This window comes from Artemia franciscana, chromosome 12 (genome assembly GCF_032884065.1).
Source record: "Artemia franciscana chromosome 12, ASM3288406v1, whole genome shotgun sequence".
Classification (NCBI taxonomy): Eukaryota; Metazoa; Arthropoda; class Branchiopoda; order Anostraca; family Artemiidae; genus Artemia; species Artemia franciscana.
The window spans coordinates 12601254-12626020 of NC_088874.1; the positions used below are offsets into that span (position 1 = coordinate 12601254).

The 24767-nt window shown below is 32.3% G+C and overlaps 1 protein-coding gene across 10 annotated transcripts in view; it reads right to left on the reverse strand.

Moving 5' to 3' along the window:
- The window catches only part of LOC136033704 (titin-like), a 369666-nt gene that overhangs the window by 63380 nt on the left and 281519 nt on the right, over positions 1–24767 (reverse strand). For 8 of the 10 annotated variants that reach the window (XM_065714570.1, XM_065714567.1, XM_065714566.1 and 5 more), the window contains 6 exons: positions 19754–19920; positions 15575–15765; positions 8908–9223; positions 7663–7960; positions 4798–4918; positions 4105–4284 (listed from right to left, as the gene is read on the reverse strand). In XM_065714570.1, the coding sequence (XP_065570642.1) occupies positions 4105–4284; positions 4798–4918; positions 7663–7960; positions 8908–9223; positions 15575–15765; positions 19754–19920 (1273 nt within the window). The remainder of the gene's footprint in view (positions 1–4104; positions 4285–4797; positions 4919–7662; positions 7961–8907; positions 9224–15574; positions 15766–19753; positions 19921–24767) is intronic. The other 2 variants (XM_065714571.1, XM_065714563.1) reach the window with 1 other exon arrangement.

Consider the following 24767-nt stretch of genomic DNA (forward strand, 5'->3'; position numbering starts at 1 on the left):
AACACCCCCTAATAGTCATAGAATCTTAACGAAAATCACACCATCAGATTCAAGGTATCAGAGAACCCTTTTGTAGAAGTTTCAAGCTCCTATCTACAAAAAGGTGGAATTTTGTATTTTTTGCCAGAAGGCTGATTACGGATGCGTATTTATTTGTTTGTTTGTTTTTTTGTTTTTTTTCTCCAGGGGTGATCGTATCGACCCAGTTGTCCTAGAATGTTGCGAAAGGGCTCATTCTAACGGAAATGAAAAGTTCTAGTGCCCTTTTTAAGTGACCAAAAAAATTGGAAGGCATCTAGGCCCCCTCCCACGCTAATTATTTTCCCAAAGTCAACGGATCAAAATTCTGAGATAGCCATTTTATTCAGCGTAGTCGACAAACCTTATAACTATGTCTTTGGGGACGACTTACTCCCCCACAGTCCCCGTGGGAGGGGTTATTTTGATATCATATTTTGATATCAATAGCTACATCAAAAGAACCGCATTTTGATGCTGATTTTAAATATATAAGTTTCATCAAGTTTAGTCTTACCGATCAAAAGTTAAGAGCCTGAGAAAGTTTGCCTTATTTAAGAAAATAGGGGGAAACACCCCCTAAAAGTGGTAGAATCTTAACGAAAATGACACAATCAGATTCAGCGTATCAGAGAACCCTACTGTAGAAGTTTCAAGCTCCTATCTACAAAAATGTGGAATTTTGTATTTTTTGCCAGAAGACAATCACGGGTGCGTGTTTATTTGTTTTTTGTTTTTTTTTTCTTTTTCCCAGGGGTCATCGTATTGACCAAGTGGCCCTAGAATGTTGCAAGAGGGCTCATTCTAATGGAAATTAAAAGTTCTAATGCCCTTTTTAAGTGACCAAAAAAATCGAAGGGCATCTAGGCCCCCTCCCACGCTCATTTTTTTCCCAAATTCAACGGATCAAAATTTGAGATAGCCATTTTGTTCATCATAGTCGAAAACCATAATAACTATGTCTTTGCGGATGACGTACTCCCCCACAATCCCTGGGGGAGGGGCTGCAAGTTACAAACTTTGACCAGTGTTTACATATAGTAATGGTTATTGGGAAGTGTACAGACGTTTTCAGGGGGATTTATTTTGTTTGGGGGTGGGGTGGAGGGGAAAGGGCTATGTTGGAGGATCTTTCCTTGGAGGAATCTGTCATGGGGGAAGAAAAATTCAATGAAAAGGGCGCAGGAGTTTCTAACATTACTATAAGAAAACAATGAAAAATAAACATGAAAACGTTTTTTCAAATGAAAGGAAGGAGTAGCATTGAAACTTAAAACGAATAGAGATTATTACGCATATGAGGGGTTCTAAAAATAATTTAGCATAAAGAGCAAGGTATTTAGGAGGAGAAAATACCTCGCTCTTTATGCTAAAGTATTACGGCCTTTCTGATTCAGGGGTCATTCTTAAAGAATTGGGACAAAACTTACGATTTAGTGTAAAGAGCGAGGTATTAACGAGGGTACAAACCCCTCTTATATTATGAAAGTTTGTTACGTAAGTTAATTCTTAAGTTACGAATATTTTTTACTAATAAAAACGTTCGTTAAAAATTAAAAGTTCTAGTTGCCTTTTTAAGTAGCCGAAAAATTGGAGGGCAACAAGGGCTCCTTCTCCACCCCTTATTTCTCAAAATCGTCTGATCAAAACTAAAAGAAAGCCATTTAGCCAAAAAAAAGAATTAATATACAAATTTCACTTTAATAATTTATGTGCGGAGAGCCAAAACCAAACGTGCATTAATTCAAAAACGTTCAGAAATTAAATAAAAAAAACTAATTTTTTAAACAGAAATTAATTCGTATATGAAAGGAGATGCTTCCTCATCAACGCCCCGCTCTTTACGCTGAAGTTTGACTCTTTCTCTCAACTCTCCTTTTTAAAAGAGTAAAAAACTTTAGCGTAAAGAGCGGGGCGTTGATGAGGAAGCTTCTCCTTTCACATACGAAGTAATTTCTGTTCGTTTTAAGTTTTAATGTCGCTCCTTACTTTCAGCTAAAAAAATTAGTTTTTTTTTTATTTAATTTCGTACAATATGTTCCTACCTTGCGAGGAACAGTGATACCATTGCCGAAACAGGCAATACTTCAATTTAACTGTAAGCATTGTACAGTGAAATTTTACTCAATTACCAAGTACCTTAAAATGACTACCGTTCTCCGTTTAGGACCCAAATGAATGAGGGGGGCTCCAACACAAGAATAAGTAGTGAATGACATTCAATTTCATTAATATTGATAATGACGATGAAAAACAGGGAAAAATCACCGACAGTCAATAGTTCAATATAAGGGTATGTTCATTTTATGTTTTTATCAAAGGGATGAGACAACACGATGATACTATTCGAAAACTATGACTCAGCCTGTTCCCAAGTCTAGGATTAATCGACGTAGATTGCGCTGTTCATTGTAAATTTTGAAAGCGGCTATTACCGTTTCTATCACAGCTATCATAATTTCGAAGATACTAGCCAATCACAATTTTCCAAAACTATTTTGTTTTCTCAGCGTTAATTAACAGAAATTAATTTAGCTTTTGGTTAGGTTAATGAAATGAACTATACGAACAAATCAGTTAAACTCTGGATTTTAGCTGAGTCTGAATATTAAACTAAAACAAAACTAAATAGTCAAAATCATAAAATTGGGTGGTTAGGAAATTAGAGTCAGTCAGGAATCCCTTTTGTATCCATTTGTTTGTTGTTGTTTTGTTTTTTTTTTGCTTTAAATATACATTTCCCAGAAGAAAGCTATTTACTCTCCTCTTAGTTCTACAAATAAAATAAGTCTACAAATAAAATAGTAATAAGAAGAATAAAAAGTAAAGCCAGGTGAAACTGGTTAGAAGATGTGTTATTAACATTCAAATATGATTGAATGATAGTAAATAGGGAGTTGATATAAAACTAGAGATGTTAAAGACAAAGCATTGATTATTGTTTGAAATTTATATTTCTATGATATTCTAAGCAATGGGTCTTTTGAAACAATACATAATATGGTTTGGTAGTTTGAATGAACTATTTCGCAAGACAAGAAAATGGAAATAGGGAAAGGGCTAGTAGAGGGCTGAATGAAAGTAAATGAAAGTAAAATACTATATTATAAATTAAACATTGTTTTCATTATTTGGTTACTACTTGTGTTACGTTGAATAACTTAATTTCAATAGCTAAGAAAAAAAATAGCCAAAAAAGAAACAAATAAATAAAAAAGTAAAGAAAGTGACTTAAATAATCAATAAAAAAGTATAAATAAAACATTTGCTTGGTATTCCGTAGGAGGGGTCCTAAAGATTTTTGAAATAAACTGTACAGGAAGCTTTTTCACCAAGTGTTATATGACGCAGAAATGCAAAATAGACCAGTCAAAGAGTCTGTTGGGAAACAAGCATAAAAAAGACAAGCAACTGTAACCTACACTTTTTTTTATTTCTTTAACAATTCGATGTGATCCTCGCTTTCGCCTGTCTTTTAACAGTAGACTTCGGTGTTTATCAATTAACCGAAGATTTCTTTATCCATCATTTTCATCTATATTTGGTTGGTTTTTATGCTCGTTGTTGAATGTCTCCTAACCACAGATCTTGTTTGGCTTCAATTCCGTTCATCTTTACCCCTGAAATTCTCCCCATACCCTTTTGATTTGGCTGTTCGGATTCATTCATCCTCTTGAATTATTTTTCATGACGTCAGATATACTAAAACACGCCTTGTCTTGCTTTTTCCCAGTAATTTTTTTTCCCAGTAGCTTTTTTCCAGTAATTTAGAACAAGTATGTTACTCCCTTCTCTCACCTGTAAAACTCAATGTCCTTTTACCTCCCCCTCCCCTCCCAAAAAAAATATCTGGAAGATTCAATTTGATTCTCCGTGCATGAGACAAAACAGGGTAGACTCTTTGTTTTGTCACCTTGTAATAAAACCTGACTGTATGCTACAGACTATTTGCAATCTCCAGGATACAAACTTTTCCCTTAGGATCCACGTATCCTTAGCACAAATTTACGTGATTGTTTCCATATTACAGATTGGCTGGGAATTACTGATATTACCAATTATTTAAAATAAGGAGGTAACTCTTACCTCAGTGGTTTTGTTACTTCTAAAAGGGCTCCACAGATGGCTTTTCCTGCTGTGTTATGAATAGCACAATTATATTCTCCGGCATCTTTGTCTATTCTAGCTTCAATAATTTCCAGAGAGGTGGTTCCATCTTCTGTTTTTATAATGACATTTTTGCTTCCTTTCATTTTCTTTGAATTCCTGAATGATGAAAAGTCGATCAGGTTTGTCTTAAATTTTAATTTATGAAAATTGATTTTTCTGGGTAAAACTGAATTTTGTTTAATTTTCAATAAGGAGGGATACCAAAAAGTGGAAAACGATTCACTGGTATTTCTATTCGGTTTTTATCAACTATTAGTTTAAATGACATGTTATTGTTTTAGTGGTAGAATTATATATATATATATATATATATATATATATATATATATATATATATATATATATATATATATATATATATATATATATATATATATATATATATATATATATATATATATATATATATATATATATATATATATATATATATATATATATATATATATATATATATATATATATATATATATATATATATATATATATATACATATATATATATATATATATATATGTATAATACACGCACTAATATATATAGTAAACTTCTAATTAATGTAATAGTATGATAGTTCAATATCCGAAAGTCAATGAGAATAAACTTACCTGTACCAAACAACTTCTGGAACAGGTTGTCCGACAAATTTGGCGGTGAACTTTACAGGAGTTCCTTCTACAACTTTCAAATCTGTGAAATATTCAGTGAAATCGGCTGGGATTGGACGATCTAGAATATATAAAACTCTCATAATTAACAATTCAGCTTGAATTTGGCCACAGTTTTATTTAATTTCCAATGTTGACTATTTGGTAAAGATTTTCTGTGTTTAAGGTAATTTTCTACACACACTGAAAAAGCTTCCTAACAATTTTTAGCTTAAGGAATCTGAACCTTAATCACATCCCAGACACTGCAAGCAACCCGATAAAATACACAATTTAATTCAATTTATTTTAGGCTTGGTACCATAGTTTTATTGTGTTTTTTTTGTATAATTAAATTCTGTTTCCGCTAATCTGTATGCTGAAATATGTTTGTAATATTTTCAGTACGAAAATATTTAAACAGTGTTTAGACTTCTTTTTTAGTTTAAAATGATATTTAGCTATACTGAAATATAATAATCAAGAAGGAAAATAATGGCGCATAATAGAGGTAAATACAAAAATTATAACGATAGCACAATGGAAAAACAGTATTTAATAAACACAACCACGAGAGCGCATCAAAAACTTTGTCTCAACAAACTTAGATTCAAAACTTTGTTCAAAAAGGCAGTTAAAAGTAGAAAACAGTAATAAAATTGCATATTTTTACTAATTGTATTAACACCCAAACTTAGGTTCAAAAATTTATTATTCTAGAAAGTGGTAAAAAGATGAGCAAAAGCGAGTGATATAGTAACATTATTGCAAATAATATAATCAGAAATGGATGCTTATTTAGTGTTTATAGTTATGCTGAAGAATATTTTAAATAGATGCACCATTTTTAAAGGCTATCGAGGCAAATATAAAACAAATATAATTTCGAAAAGAAAAGCCTTTGTTTTCCTGATGTGGGAAACCAATTTAATGTTTAAATCAACTATCAATTGTAAATTATCTAGGTTCAGATACAAATATGGGTATGGCTGACAGTTGATAGTGTGGAAAGAAACGCCGCTAAAACTCTGCAGAACAGCTCAGATGCGGTAAGTCAAAAGACATTATACGACAATTTTCCAAAATTGGTGGCTACAACCCACTCCATTAAAAGAAATATGCTTAACTGATCAGTCTAATCTGTTCTCCATAATGTTTTTGGGTGTCAAGATAAACTGAAGTTTTTTTTCCAAAATGTGCTATACCTTCTTTTTGAAATGCAGGGACAATTGCAATTTTGAGCTTTTAGCCTCAAAATTGCGTTTAGTTTAAATTCAAACAGTTCTTCCACTATTCCAGAATTTTGGGAGGCTTTCCCAAACATACCCAACAAAGAATAGGGTTCTCTAGAAAATTAACCTTAATAAAAATTTTGACCTTGTATTTTGTGTTAAGGGACGCGAATCTACGAGCCACGATTGTCTTAGAGATTTTAGATAACATGATTGTGTTTGGAGAAAATTCAAGGGTAGTGGAAGCATTGCTAGGCCAAACGACCATTTTCTAATAGCGATCAGAAAATCCAGGATGTTTTTTTGAGTTTTTCCGTCTCTTTTTGGCTTTCTGACGGCATTTTCAGGGGGCTACTTCCTGGATTGTGTACCTAGGTCTTGTTAGTAAGACATAGTTAGTATTCCCATTTTTCTTGTATGTATTCAATTACAGACTCTTACCCCAGCCACACATATGTCTTCTGACCATTAACCCCATTAACATGAGAGCCAAATAGAATTATATAGACCCCAGCCGCACAGGCACCTCACGATATTGTATAGACAAATAGGGAAGAATTCCACGATATTGTACAGGAAAATAGGCTATTCCTGATGATATTTTTCTTGGGTAGTCTAAGTACATATGCTAGTAATGTGCTTCCCTTAGTTAGACTGTACTTTTTAAAACGCCAACTAATTCCTTCCTATCATAAAACTTCTCACGGGACATATCTGTTGCATAGAATGTAGATGCCGCAATAAGATAAAAAAAATCTATCATTTTATTTAATCCCAGTGGTTTTTTCTTAATCCAGCCCCTGGTTGAGGAAGAAATCTTGGGAGGTTGTTAAGCTACGTGAACCAAACTTTTAACATAGATCTGGACTCTTATTAAGGTCTCAGGAAGGTGTTAGGCATCCTAACCTATATAAAAATAATATAATTTTATGCTAGATTTAAATGTGCAAAATTTATTAATCTTAAATTGTCCTTAAAAAGTTGCGTTTCAACAAGTCACAATTATTTGTTTCATGTCACTCATTGGGTCACCATGAAACAACTTGTGTTTGATCGAATAAACGGTTTCATCATCTCACTGTGTTATAAATACTAAGAACAAAAAATTAAGTTATTCAATTTTGCAAATCGATAAACTAGGCCAAGATAATTAAGAATTTGAATAAAGATTAATTAAATCTTTTTAACGACCGAAAAATCCAGGATATTTTTTTTCAGCTTTTAACTTTACGGATTATAAATTGAAAAAAGTATATTGTGTAACATACCCAACTTTGCATTAACACAGCTGACTTATCTATTCGCAACAAAACTAATTCAGTAGTTACTTACTAAAAAGAACAATCATCAGACGAATAGCGTCAAATCATTGGCGGAAGTAGGGCAGACAGAGGGCATTTCCTCCTCCCCATCATTCAAAAGATACTTATTTGGTTTATTTCCATTGAAAATGCCTTTTATGACATTTTCAATGAACAAATAAAATAAAAAAAAATTGTTTTCACCCCCTCAAGATTAAAAAAAATATATTTTGCCCTCCCCCTTTCCTAATTTCTATGAAATGACGCCAATGTATCAAAATCCAAATACTTGCCTTGCAACGAGACACTAGCAGAGGTTTGAACTTGACCAGCCTCGTTCTCAGCATGTATCATATAGTCACCTTCACTTTGTAATGACACACTATTGATTACCAAAGTGTGTGTATCGCCATCCGTAATAATTATTGTCTTGGAATCAGAGAATATCTCTACACCATTATGGTACCAAGATATCTTTGGAGTTGGAAATCCTGTTATAACTGCTTGGAGGCTTACGGGAGAGCCATATTCACTTACTGTAATAGATCTTAGAGGTTGTACAACTGCTGGAGCAATTTTCTTCGGAATAACCTAGAAAGAAAAAAAAAATGTTATACCTATTTTAGCAGTATAAATAAAGACAAAAATAACAATTCAAACATGATGCAGTAATAAAATGAAATATAGAACAAAGCATTAATGATGCGTTCGATCCCTTTCCCCCAGTTGTGAGTCAGATACCAGCGGTGCTGTCTCAGTATTGTTTTGGACCCGCGCTTAATATACCTACATGATTTTAGAAAATCCAATCAAAATCGAAGATTCCATTAAAACAAAATCAGAATAAGGAATCTTTATATTGACTTTCCAGGATTGTTTCATGAAAATCTGAATCCATACACTGTTTTGGTCCTCAAATAGGTAATCCCATGTTTTTGGTGATAATCAAACAGTTCGTGGTACCGAACTGTAAGTAAGAAGCGATGTGGCTCAATAGTAATCGAAGTTCTAAGAAACAAAGTCTAGATCGCAATAAATGCACCAAAGAATCTAATTTTTTTACTTATTCAAAACACATAAAATTCATCAAGTTTAATGTTACCCATCAGAAGTTATTAGCCTAAGAAAAGTTACGCTAAATATTGACAGTTTGTCCCAATTTTTAAGAACGGCTAATGAAACACAGGGGCCGTTTAATTAGAATAAGAAGCTTTTTCAAAAGTGCTAACAGCTTTAGCGTAAAGAGCAAAGTATTGAGGAAGGAACAACCCTTCACATACGGAATAATTTCTGTTCATTTTGAGTTTTAATGCTGCTCCTCACTTTCAGTTAAAAAAATAACTAATCGTATATAGTGGCTTGAAACCTCTACGGTAGGGTTCTTTGATATGCTAATCCTGATCGTGCGATTTTTATTAAAGTCAATTGATAGTTTTGGAGTGTTTCCCCCCTTTTTTCCCAAACGTTAGTCAAATTTTTTCAGGATTATTACCACTATTGGATAATTTACCACTTACTTACGTAATCAATTCACTTACTTTGAGTACTATTCTGTTAACTGCTTCGCCTTCTCTATTCCTCGCCACAATTTCAAAACAACCCTCGTCACTCAGCTTAACCTCTTTAAATTTTAGTATGCTGGAATACATATGCACATCCGACTCCTTCCTAATAGAGATCCTTTTAGTTTCTTTGAGAACTTTCCCATTAAAAATCCAGGATATTTCTGGTTCTGGAACCGCAGCAAGACGGACTTCTAATTCGACACTGGATCCTTCTTCAACAGTTTTTGTTTTGGACCTTTGAGAGAACGAAGGAGGAATGCCTTCAAGGATATCACAAAGAGATGACTCCCTGTAAGTCAGAATAGTTTAATATATATATATATATATATATATATATATATATATATATATATATATATATATATATATATATATATATATATATATATATATATATATATTTAAACATATATATATATATATATATATATATATATATATATATATATATATATATATATATATATATATATATATATATATATATATGTATATATATATATATATATATATATATATATATATATATATATATATATATATACATGTATATATATATATATATATATATATATATATATATATATATATATATACATGTATATATATATATATATATATATATATATATATATATATATATATATATATATACATGTATATATATATATATATATATATATATATATATATATATATATATATATATATATATATATATATATATATATATATATATATATATATATATATATATATATATATATATGGTATATCTTAAAATAACACCTTTTTTCGCAAGAAATGTGCTTTGATCCACAGTTCTATTAATTCTTAGTCTTGGTAATTTACAAATCCCTCAATTCGTATTATCAGTCATTCGTAATGATTGCAGTCTTATTCATTCAAGTTGTAGTCTTTGAAATACATTGAGGTGTTTCAAGTGGTTGTAAGCGTTCCCCCTGGAAAATACCCTCGCAGAAAATACCCAACGGAAAATACGCCCGAAGAAATTACTTCCCCCCTCCCCGGCTGAAACAGGGTTTACCAAATTTGATAATTTTGTTTCAGTTGTGTGTCTTTTTTTTTGCTTCGTCGAGAAGCGCTAATGAAAGTAAAAAAAAAAGGAATTTACACACAATAAGTTTCTTGAAAAAATCAGCGCAAATCCATTTTTGTTGAAAAAATTTTCCATATGAATATCTGCAATTTTTGAAAGTAGTGGGCACCAAATTAAAAGGAAAATAAAAAAAAATGTAGGCGAAAAATCATCCAAATTAAGCTAAAAATATATGGCACCAAAAAGTTAAAGAAGGTTTAGCTTTCCTTTGAAAGTATAGTTGGCATGGGGAACCAACAAATTCTTATTGTTAAAGTTTTTGAGGACGAAATGGTCAAATTCTACGAGTTAGTTTTTCTTATCTTCCAGGTGTAAAACGTATCTGTAAAATGTATCTTGTTTTAAGTAAAGTGCAAATTATGTTCTGGTCATGAGAAGGCGTGGGGGTGGTCAGCCCTGTTCGTGTAAATTTTTGCTCATTTTCGGTTTCATTCGGTTATTTATTGTAATTTCTTTTTGTTTTTGGGTTTAATCTATTTATAAATGGTGATTTGTGGTAGTTTTACGCTTTGGAAATTATTTGAATTTATTTCTACTCATTTTTGGCTTAATGGCCACGAGGGGGGAGTCCGCGGGGGATGAATGTTTTCCGTGGGGTATTTTCCACAGGGTGAGGTGTTTTTCGATAGGGGAGAGGGTATTTTCAAGGGGGGGGGGACACGGGCTACCGTTTTAAGAATCCCCTTGCTAGTTTCAGTCATAAAACTGAAGTCGATGATCACGTGGTAAGATGCAAGACAGTATTCAAAGCCTCCTTTTTAGGAGGCTTTTCCTCCTTTGCTCCTTTTTAATTTGTTTTGATCACTACCATTAGTACTTCTCTTTTTCTACAAATTTATAATATATAAGAAGAATTTAAAGATGCTTATATTACCAAGGACAGTAAAACCTGGTGTTTTGGATTGGTACCGTAAAAACTTTACAAACATATATACATCCCAAAAAAACATAAAAAAGCCAACATTCTATTTTAATGAATAAGAATTCCATACTCCGTGTAGAAGTTTTTTTTTAATTTATTTTTTTGTTCACGTGTATAAAGTTTAGCGGGTAAAAAGCTAAATGGCAATATTTTTTACTTTTGTGTGCACAGATAATCTCACAGTTTACTCCTCTAATGTGCACCACAGCAAATTGTTGCTTCAATTTACACAACTTTGTATTAATTTTGATGTAATCAGTTTTCTTTTTCTTGATTTTTTTTTTCAATTTCCATCAAAACGACATTAAACGGGTGTTAAGGCCATTTCCACCAAAACAGCGCTGTACCTAGTCCTTTTTATTACAACAAAAAGATGTAGAACGAGTCAGAAAAGATTCGGATAGTGTTTTGAAAAAAACTTATTTTTCTTTTTAACTGACAATGGGGAAAAAAGTCTCACCAAAAATTATTATTGATTCTGAGATAGAATACTCCTTAAACTTGTTGTTAAAGAACTGAATTCCCTATACCATGTCTCCGGTTATTTAAAACCCGAATTTAGTCCTTGTTTTGGGGGGGGGGGGGAATATTAAATGTCATATTGGGGTTTATAAATTGGCAATATCCTATTGTTTGTAGTGCTCAGAATTAGCAATTCAACTTGATATGTTTGAACTTCCAGGAATTTTTCTAAGTGATTTTAGTTAAATTTGAAATTGGACTGAATATAGCCAATAGTATAGGTCTTATTAGACATAATAATATGACAACAGAAAAACATTTTTAGTTCTACGACTAACAGAATCTTTTTATTTCTCTGGACGTGTTAGACTTTAATACCTAATAAGACTCACACAAAACGATACATTCAAGAAGCAGTGGCGTTAATATGGGGTGGAGGGAGGAGAATGTTCCTTTCTAGATTCCCTTCCCCCGAAAATTTCGAAAAATTCTTCTTTGAGAAGGTATTTTCATTAAAAAATGCCTTCTTATAGCTGTTGTTTGGAAACATTTAAAGAAAACACAAGTTTATCTATCCCTGGATTTTGAAGAATAGCACTGGAACGTGAATTAACGCCACTGTTAAGAAAGAGAAGGGAAATGAAGCTTATTTCTATAGTTGATAAATATATAGTTGGGGAAATATAGCCCACTTTATTTCAAAAGACGGTATAGTACTAGCTACACTACGTTGTTGCATATAAGTTACACCATTTTTAAACACAAACTATATATACTCGATTTTATATCATATCCGTGTATAGTCATATTTTATAACATATAATATTATACATACCCAATTTTATGAGCCATCAGACTAACTATATCAAACCATGGAAAATTAAAGATCTAGAGAATTCAAAGTATATTTAACAAGAGTAACTTAGTTTTATATTTAATTAACCCATTTGAACTGAACTCGGCTCTTAAGTACCTGGAGCGGGTCTTTTTTTTATCGAAAGTCAGGGCAGCAGCTTGGTAATTGGGGTACCCAATAATTTCAATGGTATCTACCTTTAAATATATAATGGTACGTAATATCCATTATATGGTATGCAATACGTCATAATGGTGTGACGATTTCTAATTTTGATACTCAGGAAAATCAATTAAGTATATTAAACAACAAGATAGTACATTCATAAAGAAAGGATAGTGGTGGCATCATTAGTCTCTAAAACTGTTATGTTAGAAAATCATAGGTCAAAGACAAGTTGTAGAATATATCATAGCAAAACATAACGTAGATGAAAGAAACTAGGAAAAAATCTTCACTGATCTACTAGCTCTATTTTCTTCTCCCAAGACCCAAAAATTTGAAGACATGAAAAATACAAATTACTTTTTTTATATATAGTATTCATGTTTGTAATATCCTGGAAAAAAAGCAGGAAAACTTTCCCAGAGGCCGTGTCCATTTGAACCCAATCAACATGCTTGTTATAGCAGAAAAAGATTTTAATTGATACAGTTTCCAAGCAGCATGTAGGACAGCTTTTCTCCCCTTCCCCCTATTCAAAATTTCAAAGACCACCAGCCTAGATACCGAAGACCCAATTTTACAGAAAACCATGGATTCTTTTTTGTAAGACTTTGACGTTGTTTTTAGATTAATTTTGTTTTACTATTGTATTGTTTCACAACTTTGTTTACACAATGAAATCTTGTTGCCTATCAAAGAAGAATATCCCCTCCCTCCGCAGTAGACAAAACACACGCCACGAGAACAAGCTTGGGCCAGTTTGCTACAGGACAAACCGTTTCAATAATTCTTTAGTCCCTTTTTTTTGCTAGTGTGATAAATCGTGTTTAGTGTTTGATATTTTGTAAAAATTAGCGTAAATTAGTGACAGCGTTAGCCAAAATTGCAATAGTTTTTTTGTTATTAAGTGAACTTTGAATCTTAAATGGTCTAAAACAATCGCCCCTTTGATTAACCAATAGTATTTTGGTCCCATTTGCCCAGAAATCATTGTTACGCAGCATAAGATGGCAGATCCTGTTTTTTTATGCTAGAACCAGTTTTTTGATACGATCACCCAAAATAAATATGTGGTTTCTCATACTTTTGCACATAGAAGCCTAAAACTTCCACTCTAGCGTTCTCAAATTTGTTGGTATTGGTGGCACAATTTTGAATAATGTTGCGCTTTTTGGAGGTTCCGTCCCCCTTTTATAAAAATCGGAAAATTTTTCTTAAGATAACCATTTTTAATGGGTACAAATAAAATTAATGAGTTTGTTACATTTAAAATCAGCATTAAAAACGACTCTTTTGATATATATGCATGTATATTGTTTGGAATACCAAGATTCGCTTTTTTAAGTTTTGATTTCAGTTGGCAAGGGTTGCTCTTTACTTACCATTAACTATTATTTACAGGTGAACCAAAGATTATTGGTAACTTTTAAGAGTGAGAACTAACCATAGTGTCGACAAAAAAACAAAACAAAAACTATCAACGTCATATAGCTTGAAGCGTGTAGCGACACTTGGCATTTGGGTAAATGTTTAGTTTCGTTCTAAGTGCTCTAAAGTGCGTATTACTGCATATAGCAAGATCTGATTATCGCATATTGTTTCTTTGTCATTGTTAGAGAAGTGCATTCATTTTTTAGGTTTCTAAAATTCCCCTCCAACGAGACTAAAAATGCGTAAAGTGCGTAAGAGTGATAAAACTAAAAAAAAAAAAACCAAACGAGGTTTATTAAATAAATATAGAATACAGACCTCGCATTTTTAGTTTGCCCCATGGAGGAGGAGGGTCAACCAGAGATGGATGCGCTTCTAGGATCAGTATTTCTAAGTGCTCTAAAACTGGAACGAAACTAAACACTTACCGGTATTTTTTTCTAGCTCTGTAATCATTTTTCTGTCAGGAACTGAGATCAGATGTTTAATGCTACCCTAATTTTACCAAATGCACTAATTGATTTAATTATTCTTATTATTAATCTAGAAAAGACCAAGTGTCACCAAACATTAGATGGTGCTGATGTATATGTTTTTTTTTGTTGAAACTAGCGACATTTCCCCCTCATATAAGTTACTCATACTTTTTGAGTTTTACTTTCTGCTTGTTTCATTTTCTCAGTAACATGGTGGTTCTATTTTTAATCTGTTCTCTTTTTACTGCGGCTGACTGTATGCCCATTCAGATGCTTTTCAAAGCTGTTACATCCGTTTCAATAGCAAACTTTTAAGTCTCTTTTGGAGAAAACCCATCAAAATATCAAGACTAAATTTATAGAAGCAAAGTCCTTGCTAAACCCTAATATTTTCTTTCTATTGCCCCAGTCTTTGTATTTTAATATATCTCGCAATTAAAAGAATTTTGTTTTTTTCAAGTCTGAAGAAGACAATGAAATAAAAAAAAGTTACCTATAGTTAAAATTAATCTTCTGTATGATGACCTTATACTATAGTAAGGTTGAAAGTTCTGAAGCGAACTGACAGAAGAAACAGTTTTCACTCTACGTATACGAGATAAAACCAAACTACTCTCTAAATACTTATTCAAATTTTTTAGTCATCGAAATATTTACAACACTGGGTCATTTCAACCTAAAAATTTCTATTTATTTGTCAGGAATACAGTCGATTCTTTGCCAATAACAGTCATACCTAAATGATAGGTTCTGAATAAACATATGTATTATGATTGGAAATACAGAAAAATAGCCCTTCTAACAAAGCTTTTTAAAACCTTCGATTAAACGATATTAAAGCCAACGCAAAGCGTTTTATCATTAGTTTTAAGTATTTCTGGAGCCTTTCACATACAACATTACAATGCTTCTTTAAGTTTTATTGGAAAGGGGGAAATAACTTGCCTTGTGGTAAAGAAACATTTTTGAAAAGTCTATCTGAAAACACGTATTTCTGCAGATTATTATTTTAGGGGGATATAGGGTCATATCTTCTCTCGAGTGAATTTCCATGGGTACTCTCAAAATATCGTCCATAATAGACACAAGTAATATGTGAAGGACGTATGTCGGTCAAGTATCTTAGAAAGTGAAAGAAGAGGCATTTTTAAATCATTCTAGTATTCGACCATGCCTATATTATTAAGCCTACGATAGGCCTAAAATACCTGGATAATGACCTGCGAGACATGACAGTAGTATCGGATCCATGATCAGACAAAGGCGGCTCAACAACAAGCTCAGCCGAACAAGAAGCAAATCCAGCTGAATTCTTGGCAACACATGTGATCATTCCAGCATCTTCAGGGAATAGTTCTTTGATCGTCAAGGTTGCCAAGTTATCTTCATCGTAAAGCATCTATAGTAAGAGTGATATAAAGTTAACTGTGCAACAAAGGAGTCACTCAAATAAATACACAGATTAAATTTCAACCATGCAATATTATATAAAATTAAACCTGAAGACAGGTTTCTTAGAAAGAAATAGCAAATTAAACTAGCAAATTTCTTTGCAAATCTGACTTGTCTCTTATAAACTGTATATAGCATACTTGCGGGTGTAGAGGCAGAAGAAGATGATTTTTGCAGTATTTTCCATTATAATACTTTTGTATTTCTGTTTTCTTTTCAAACTAAGGCAGAATATGATAACTAAAGCAAAGAAGGTAAAAGCGTGGAGTAGCAGTTATACATTAGCTTGTAGAACTGCTTTGTTGCAGGAAATAGCTTAGAAAATGGGTATAAAACCGAAATTAGGGCCTTTTGAAGCTTCATCTTAACTTCATTCATACTTGAAAAGTTAAGACCTTTCCAAACTCCCATCTAGTTTCACCTAATAATCACTTCCTTTTCATACCTTTTTTTACTTTTGCTTTTCAATAGACCTCAGACAGAAGAAACACTTTTCATGAAAGTGTACGATTGAAAATTTTCAAACACTTGTTTATGTTTGCTCACATTACGTTATCTGAAGTTCTGCATACTAGCACATCTCTAACTTTTCTATAAGAAATTATTTATTCACAAAATGACTTTGTCTGCTTTCAGAAAATCTTCAGCTAGATCTATGTATATTTGGGCCTTTCAATTCCAATAAATTCAAATTAAGCTAGTTCTGAACTTTCTGGTTCTACGTGGTATCGCTGCATATTGGTTCGAAGTCTCATTTCCTATTAGACACATGTTAAAGCACTCAAGTTTTCATATTAATATATCGTAATTTCTTAAGCACAATCTAAGCCAATCTTGTTTTTCTTTTTTTCAAAGTCAAAATAGATATATCTGTCTTGAAAAGATTCATAAATCTTACAAGATTCATAAATCTTACAAGTAGAGAAGGTGTAGTGTCTGCAGCTTACGAAACATTTTCTTGGACATTACTGAAAGCTGTAGATTAAGGTTGACATCAAATCCATGATAGAGATTGTTCCAAAAGCGGGCAAGAAAATGTCAAAAATCTACACAGAGAGAGTGACCGAAAAAAATTATTTTGTTTTCCATTTCTTTTGTTTTGTTTTGTTTCTTTAATATTGGAAACATATAAATTCCTGAAGGTTTAATTCAAGCGAAAAACCTTTCCAAGTTAATAAAAAGTACTTTCCTGTATTTTAACTTTAATGAAAGGTTTAAAACAAAAGTTTATTATTTCTGATGATGCTTAAATATGAAGTATATTTTTAATGTAGAAAATAATATTTTTTATTATTTTAACAAATAAATAATCAATACTAAGATGAAATGCTATTAACTCCTTAATGGTGCCTAGTTATATTTCTATCATGGAATCTCATTTTTTTAAATATAAAAGCGGAACAAGCTATTAAATTTTATTAGAACAATATGGTACAACTTAGTTGTTTCATAAGATGATTAGTTTTATGAAAGTTTTCCACAAAGTTGTCCATATGAAGTTGTGGTAGGTGTAAAAATGCTGTTTTCGATATTAAAATGACTGCATTTAACCCCCGTAATGTTGCCATAGATATCCCAATATCAATTACCAAAAATAAGAGTAAATTGAATTATTTCGAAAGGCAATTTACACTAGTTACTAAATTCGTATATACTAAATTTTACCATGAATTATACTAAAATATTTTTAAGATTGTTCTAAATCCAAATCTTTGAAAAAAATTTCAAAGAAACTCTAATTCCATCATTGAAAGTATTTTCCAATATTCGTTTCGAAAAGATATGTTGCCGACCGTTTTTTTCTTTTAAGGAAATGTATTTCATTAATATTTTTTATTTCTTTATTTTTTTAGTATACGCTGATGAGTCATAACCTTTAAGATGACTGCTCAGCTTCAACAAAATTCTAACAGCCAGCTACCATAATTGCGATGTGAGTTGAAGAATTTAAACTACCTTTTCAAAGTTACAGCGATAACTCTAATCTACATAAGAACGAACAACGGCCCATTTAAGCTGGTTATTTAAAAAAGTATTTCGAAAAAAAATCTAGTGAAAGCTGATTCAGGAATAATAACCTGTATTCCCAGTTATTTTAATAGTAGCAGCTGACTAAATTTATAGTAATTTCAAAAAAGAGCCTGAACCCTATCAAAAATGGCGTCCGATCAAAAAGTGCATCATTAGAGTGACCCTGGTCAAAATTATACATAGAATAGTTACAGTCCTCCACCTTGAACAAAATGGAAGTCACTTTTTCCATCGAGAACACTGAAAACTACAAACTTTTTTTCTTTCTTTTTTGTTTGCGCCTAGTGGAGACCTGAAACATCATAAAAAGTTGTTTAATGGCTCCTTTGAAAGATATTTTTTATACATACATGATTTATATAAATTTGAATTGATAAAGATATCATAAAGTGTCATGTAGCACCAAAAATGGCACTTTCTATTGCCATTTCTGAGAAGCATGAAAAGTGTGCCATTACAATTTCCATGGTTGAAACCCCCTAAGCCTGAGGTTGACAATCCAACCCTCCCATCCCTCTCAATAGGTTCCACAAATCATCCGCTGCCTTGCAGAACTTGCAGGCTACTGCAACATCGCTTAATTCTGAGCTAAATTTAACAGCTGAATATCAAAATATCAAATATTTAATAACTGAATTCGGAACTCTTGATCATAGAAACACATCAAAAAATAACCTGATAAGATCGGTCAGAAAAAAAAAGTTTAAGGGAGGTAGAAGTAAAATCTATGGTAAATGTTTACTTTCGTTCCAATGTTTACTTTTGTTTCTAGTTTAGAGCACTTAGAAATGCTAATTCTAGAAGCGCACCCATTTCTGGCTGACTCTCCTCCTCCATGGGGCAAACTAAAAATGTGTAAAGTGGGCTTGCTTACAGGTAATATTACCTATTGAGCGAAGCGTATTAGTCTATGAGCCCCGCGGGTAGCGGGGCGAGGTCTGTAATCTATATTTATTTAATAAACCTCGTTTGGGTGTTTTTTTTAGTTTTATCACTCTTTGTTGAATAAATATAGAATACAGACCTCTCCCCACTGCCCGCGGGGCTCATGGACCTATACGATTCGCTCTATAGGTAATGTTACCTGTAAGCAAGCCCACTTTATGCATTTTTAGTCTGCCCCCTGGAGGAGGAGGGTCAACCAGAAATGGATGCGCTTCTCTAATAATGACAAGGAAACAATATGTGATTGTCAGAGTCTTACTATATACGGTAATACGCACTTTAGAGCACTTGGAACAAAAGTAAACATTTACCAAATCTACGTTTAATACCTTATTTTAAAAAACTTAAGTTGACTTCATTGGTATCATCACCTAGGTTGGAGAAATACTTTTTTGTGAAATTTATGGCCTATATCATAAAAAATAAACAAAATCAATTAAAACAAAACAAAGTTTTTCTTATGGAAGTTAAGAGTAAAGTTGAAGATTAGAGCGAACAAAATTATTTCTTTGTAGATTATGCAATTTATATTTCTAAAACTAGCACAAATAAACTGACTCGTTACAGTTTCCTACAATTATAGTATTTCAAAACTAGCACTTTACTGAAAACCAACAAAAAACAGTATGTTCCCTTAGGAGCAAAAAGGTACATAAGTAGCCTGCTGAAAATAAAAGACGAATACATAAAGCTCTCAATATTCTTTTACCTGTCATGATACTGACAACTTTTAGTATACAATTATAATTCTCCGTAAAACTCAAGTAAGCTCTGTCTTCAGCAAAGCGCTAGTTTCAAGAATTCTGCAAACATAGGGTACTATCACGTGTAACTTAATTGAGTTAGTTTTGAAATAAATCTTGCATAATCTGCTAACATATAATTTTTTTCTATTTTAAGTTCAAACTTTGCTCTTTTACTTTTTTTAATGATCAAGGATGTAATTAGAAGAATTGTACCTGGAACTCCTGTGACGGTTTAATAACAGCAGTTTGTCTGAACCATGTAATCTGCGGTCGAGGACTGCCTTCAACTTTGGCTTCAAAAGTCACACATTTTCCGTCCGATTCTTTAACAGATTGAATCCGCTGAACAAATGTAGGAGCGATCGGTTTACCGACTGGTTCTGTAAGTAAAAGAGAGTTGCTAGTATTACAATTCAGCATTTTTACATTTCCATTTATTTTTTTTGCTGACTTCTTTTTGACTCCTTAATGTTTATGTTCCCTGTCTAATTTTGTGCTTTTTTTCTGCTCTACTAGAGTTTGCTATCATTTCATAGCTGAGATCAAGTTCTATCCATCTACCGAACTACATTTTTAAATTCAGTGTGTACTGTTTTTTAAGATGGAAAATACAGTGAAAATTACTGAAATTAGTACAATTTTCATAATTTTATGCAAATTTAGATCCTTCTTCAATAAAAAGTTTGTATAGTATCCTAATATTCTGGCTCCATGAATGGATAAATCTGAGACTAATAAACCCAATGATATGAGCGTCTTGTCTTTTTGATGTAAGTTTCAGCTGCAGGATTGTCACATATCACTTGTTTCAGACTGAACATATACCTTAGGAGATCTAAAACCGAATAATCCTTCAAAAAAAAAAATACACAACCAAAACTCGTGTTATGCTAACATGAATCATTGGGGAGATACTTCATCAAACACACTGCTGAAGTTCATAATCAGGCAAGAGACCAACAATCACAGAACTGTCTTAATACTGGAAATAGCTGTCAAGGTAATAGCAGCACATAGCATGTTAATAAGCAGAAAACAAAATGTTAACCATGATTTAGACTCGTGATTAGAATAGTTGTTTTTTTTTTCTTTTTTTTACATTCAATTGTTATATTACTTGCTGAAAAAATATGATTCAATCACTGGCACCCATAGATGGAGGGTCATGGGTGCATCAGCCCCCCTTCTGGCTAAATGACACTACCTTATATTTGCATTAATTTAAAAAAGTTTTTCACAATCTAAGTTTTTCAAAGAAAAGTAAAGAGCTTCATTAAGCCGAAATTGGCGGAAATAAAGTCAGATAATCTTCCAAGCGTAAAACTACCGAAAATCACTATCAACAAATAATTGAAACTCAAAACGAACTGAAATTAACATTGCTAGGGCTGACAACCCCCATGCCATCTCAAGACCGGAACATAATTTAGGCTTTACTAAAAAAATAACAAAAAACAAATGTCCGTGGACTGTCAGTTTAATATACATATACTGATATTTATTCCTTAAAGTCTTAATTTTTTTGTATTTATTTAAATAAGAAAGTTAAAACATTTGAACGTATTTTGTTTTCCGTGAAGCGCAAATTATGTTCTGGTCTTGAGAAGGCTTGGAAGTTATCAACCCTTCTAATGTTAATTTTTGCTCGTTTCGAGTTTCACTTGGCTATTTATTCTAATTTCAGTTCTTTTTAGTTTCATTTATTTATTGATAGTGACTTGTGCTAGTTTTACGCTTGTATGATTACTTGATTTCATTTCTGCCCCTTTTTGGCTTAATGAAGCTCTTTACTTTTCTTTGAAAAACTTGTTCTTTGGAAAAAGTTTTTTAAAATTAATTTATGTTCATTTTTTATTGACATAGTCATTTTCATGATTAATTTTTAAAAGAATTTCTGAAAAAGAAGTTTTCTAAAGAAAAGTGAAGGCCATATGAAGCTTAGGATCAGACGAAATAGAAACCTACAATAACTCAAATTCAAAACAAACAGAAATTACTATTAAAGAATCAATGACACCAAAAACGAACAGAAATTAAATAAACAATAATAGAAAAAACATACAATAGGTACTATAATAAATGAATAAATAAATCTCAAAGCGAGTAAAGCTTAAGTTGAATATGCAAATCCAGCTTAAAACGAACAAAAATATTTTGCTATTGAGTCACAAATGAAACCCAAAACGAACAGAAATTAAATAACATTTGATGCTAATAAATAAGCAATAGTTACAAATATGAATGAGTAATTAAATCTTAAAACAAGTAAAACTTAAATTGAATATGCAAATCCAGCTTGAAACGAACAAAACACTCTACTAAGAAGATTTAGGGTTTTGCCTCCTTCTTTCACTGTAAAAGCCCGCGTCACTGGCACTACTCAAAACTATAAGTGTCTCGAACAGTCTTGAAAAGTACAAATAAAATTAAACTGAATATTTGATATATAATGATATTAATTGTTGAAAGATCATCAGTTCAAGATTTTATTTCACTGAAATTTTATTTTCATTTTCAATGCTGCAATAATTGGAAAAGAAAATATTTGTAATTTAATTTTTTTTTCAATGAAGCACCAATGACGTAGTAGGCTTTATACTTTTCAAACAGTTCGTGGTGACATGTAACAAAAAAGAAAAATAGTGTTTGACTCTTTTTCACAACTCTACTTTTTAAAACAATAAAAACTTTAGCGTAAAGAGCAGGGCGTTGATAAGGGGACAGCCCCTTTCATATATGGAATAATTTCAGTTCCTTTTAAGTTTTAATATCGCTCCTTATTTTCAGTTACAAAAACTTATTTTTATTTTTTGCCAGAAGAAAGATCATGGATGCGTGTTTATTTGTTTGTTTTTGTTTGTTTGTTTTTCCAGGGGTGATCTTATCGCTCCAAAAGGTCCTGGAATATCACGAGAGGGCGCATTTGGACGAAAAATTAAAGGTTTTGGTGCCCTTTTTAAGCGACCGAAAAGTTGGAGGGCAACTAGGCCCCTTCTCACGATCATTTTTTCCCAAAGTCACCAGATCAAAATTTTGATATAGCACTTTGTTTAGCGTAGCCGATAATCTAATAACTATGTCTTTAAGGATGAGTTAATCCCCCACAGTCCCCAGGGGAAGGGCAGCAAGTTATAAAATTTGACCACTGTTTACATATAGTATTGGTTATTTGGAGGTATACAGACTTTTGCAGGAGGGATTTTTCTGGTAGGAGGTCGGGGGAGAGGATTCCGTGGTAGGACCTTTCACAGAGAATGTTCTCGTGGGGGAGGGGAAATTTCTATGAAGAGGCACCGAATTTCCGGGTATTATTTAAAAAATGATCAAAAATTAAACAAAAAACAAGTTTTTTTCAATTGAAAGTAAGGAACAACACTAAAACTTAAAACGAAAAGAAATTACTACGTATATGATGGGGTTCGCCCCCTAGTCAATACCTCGCTCTTTACACTAAAGTTTTTTTTTGTACTTTCAAAAGAGCTATCTACTCTAATTCAACAATCTTTGTGATTCAGGGTGCATTCTTAAAGAATTGGAACAAAATTCGAACTTTTGCTGAAAAAGCGAGTTATTGACTAGGGAAGAACCCCCTTATATCCGTAATGATTTCTTTTCGTTTTAAATTCTAATGCTACTTTCAGTTGAAAAAAAATTGTTTTTTTTTATTTAATTTAAGGAAGAGAATAATACTTTTAGCGTTTGGGTAACGGGCAGTAGCCTTACTCTTGTTTGTAGTGAAGACATCATTCGTTAGAGATACATAACCCCAGGTCTTTCGGAAAGAAATTGGGGAAAAACTTTCGAAAGTTTTTTTTTATTAATTTTTGTTCGTTTTTTGATTGCAATAGTTTCAAGTTTTTAAAACTCCTTATTTCAAAATTATATTTTTTTTCAGCATCAAAGTCTCATCCAAGTATCAAAACTAGTATCAAAGTAACAATATCAAAGTACAAAACTATCAAAGTAAAGAAAGAATCAAAGTCAACAAGGTATTAAAGTAAACAAAGTATCAAAGCAACAATTATTGATTTCCATAACTCAGAGCCCTTTCCCCAGGGTCTGAAGGGAGGGGGTCAACCCCTGAAGCATAGTTATTTGGCATTTGAACTATTTTTAACAAAATGGCTATCTCCAAATTTTGACCAGATGCCCTTTGGGTAAATGAGACGTGGGCTAATTGGCCATTGATCACTTTTGACTCTTAAAAAAGAGCTAGAAGTTTCAATTTCCGATCTAATAAGGTCCCTCTAAAGTTAATACGACCACCCCTTCCACAGAAACTTATATCCGAATAATAGGCAACTTACATAAGCTACAATCCTTGCCCCAGCGGCTAGGGGAGATTTCTCAAACCCTAAGTTATAGTAATTCGAATTTTAGACAATTATATTATAAGATATATCATATTACAATATAATTTATTATATTATATTGTAAGATGCATTTTGAGAAAAAAGGCACAAGGGGTGGGGGGCTTGTTACTTTTTGATCAATTTCAATTCTTAAGAACTTACATAAGTTACAATTCTTGTCCCGGGTGCAATGGAGGATTGGTAGACCCGTAATTTATAGTAATTTGAATTTCGCACTATTTTGAACAAAATGGCTATCTCAAAGTTTTTTCAGATGTATTTGGGGAAAATGTGTGAGGGGGCAGATACCCTACGATCATTTTTGATGACTCTTAAAAAGGTAACAAGAATTTTCAATTTCCAACTGAACGAGCCTTTCTGAAATTTATACGACATATAACCTTATATGCCCTCGGGGGATAGCTTACAACACTTGCCCCTGGGCTCTGGGGGGATGTGTTAACTCCAGATTTTTTATTATTTGATCTTCAAACAGCATAGAAAATCACTTCGATCACTTTTGACTCTTAAAAACTGAACTAGAACTTTCAATTTCCAATCAAATGATTCCTCTATAATTTTTATACGAGCATCCATTCAATAAGAACAATAATTATTTACAACACCCCAGACCATGGAGGGTCGTTTCGACCCCGGAGCTTTCGTTATATGATCTTTAAACTATTTTTAACAAAATAGCTATCTCAATATTTTTATCGGATGAGTTTAGGGGGAAAAGGGCGTGGGAGGGGGCTAGTTGGCATCTGATCTCTTTCGACTCTTAAAAACTGAACTAGAACATTCAATTCCCAGTCAAATGAGCCCTCTCTGAAGTTTATACGAGCATCCTCTTCATGAGAACCATTTATGCCCCA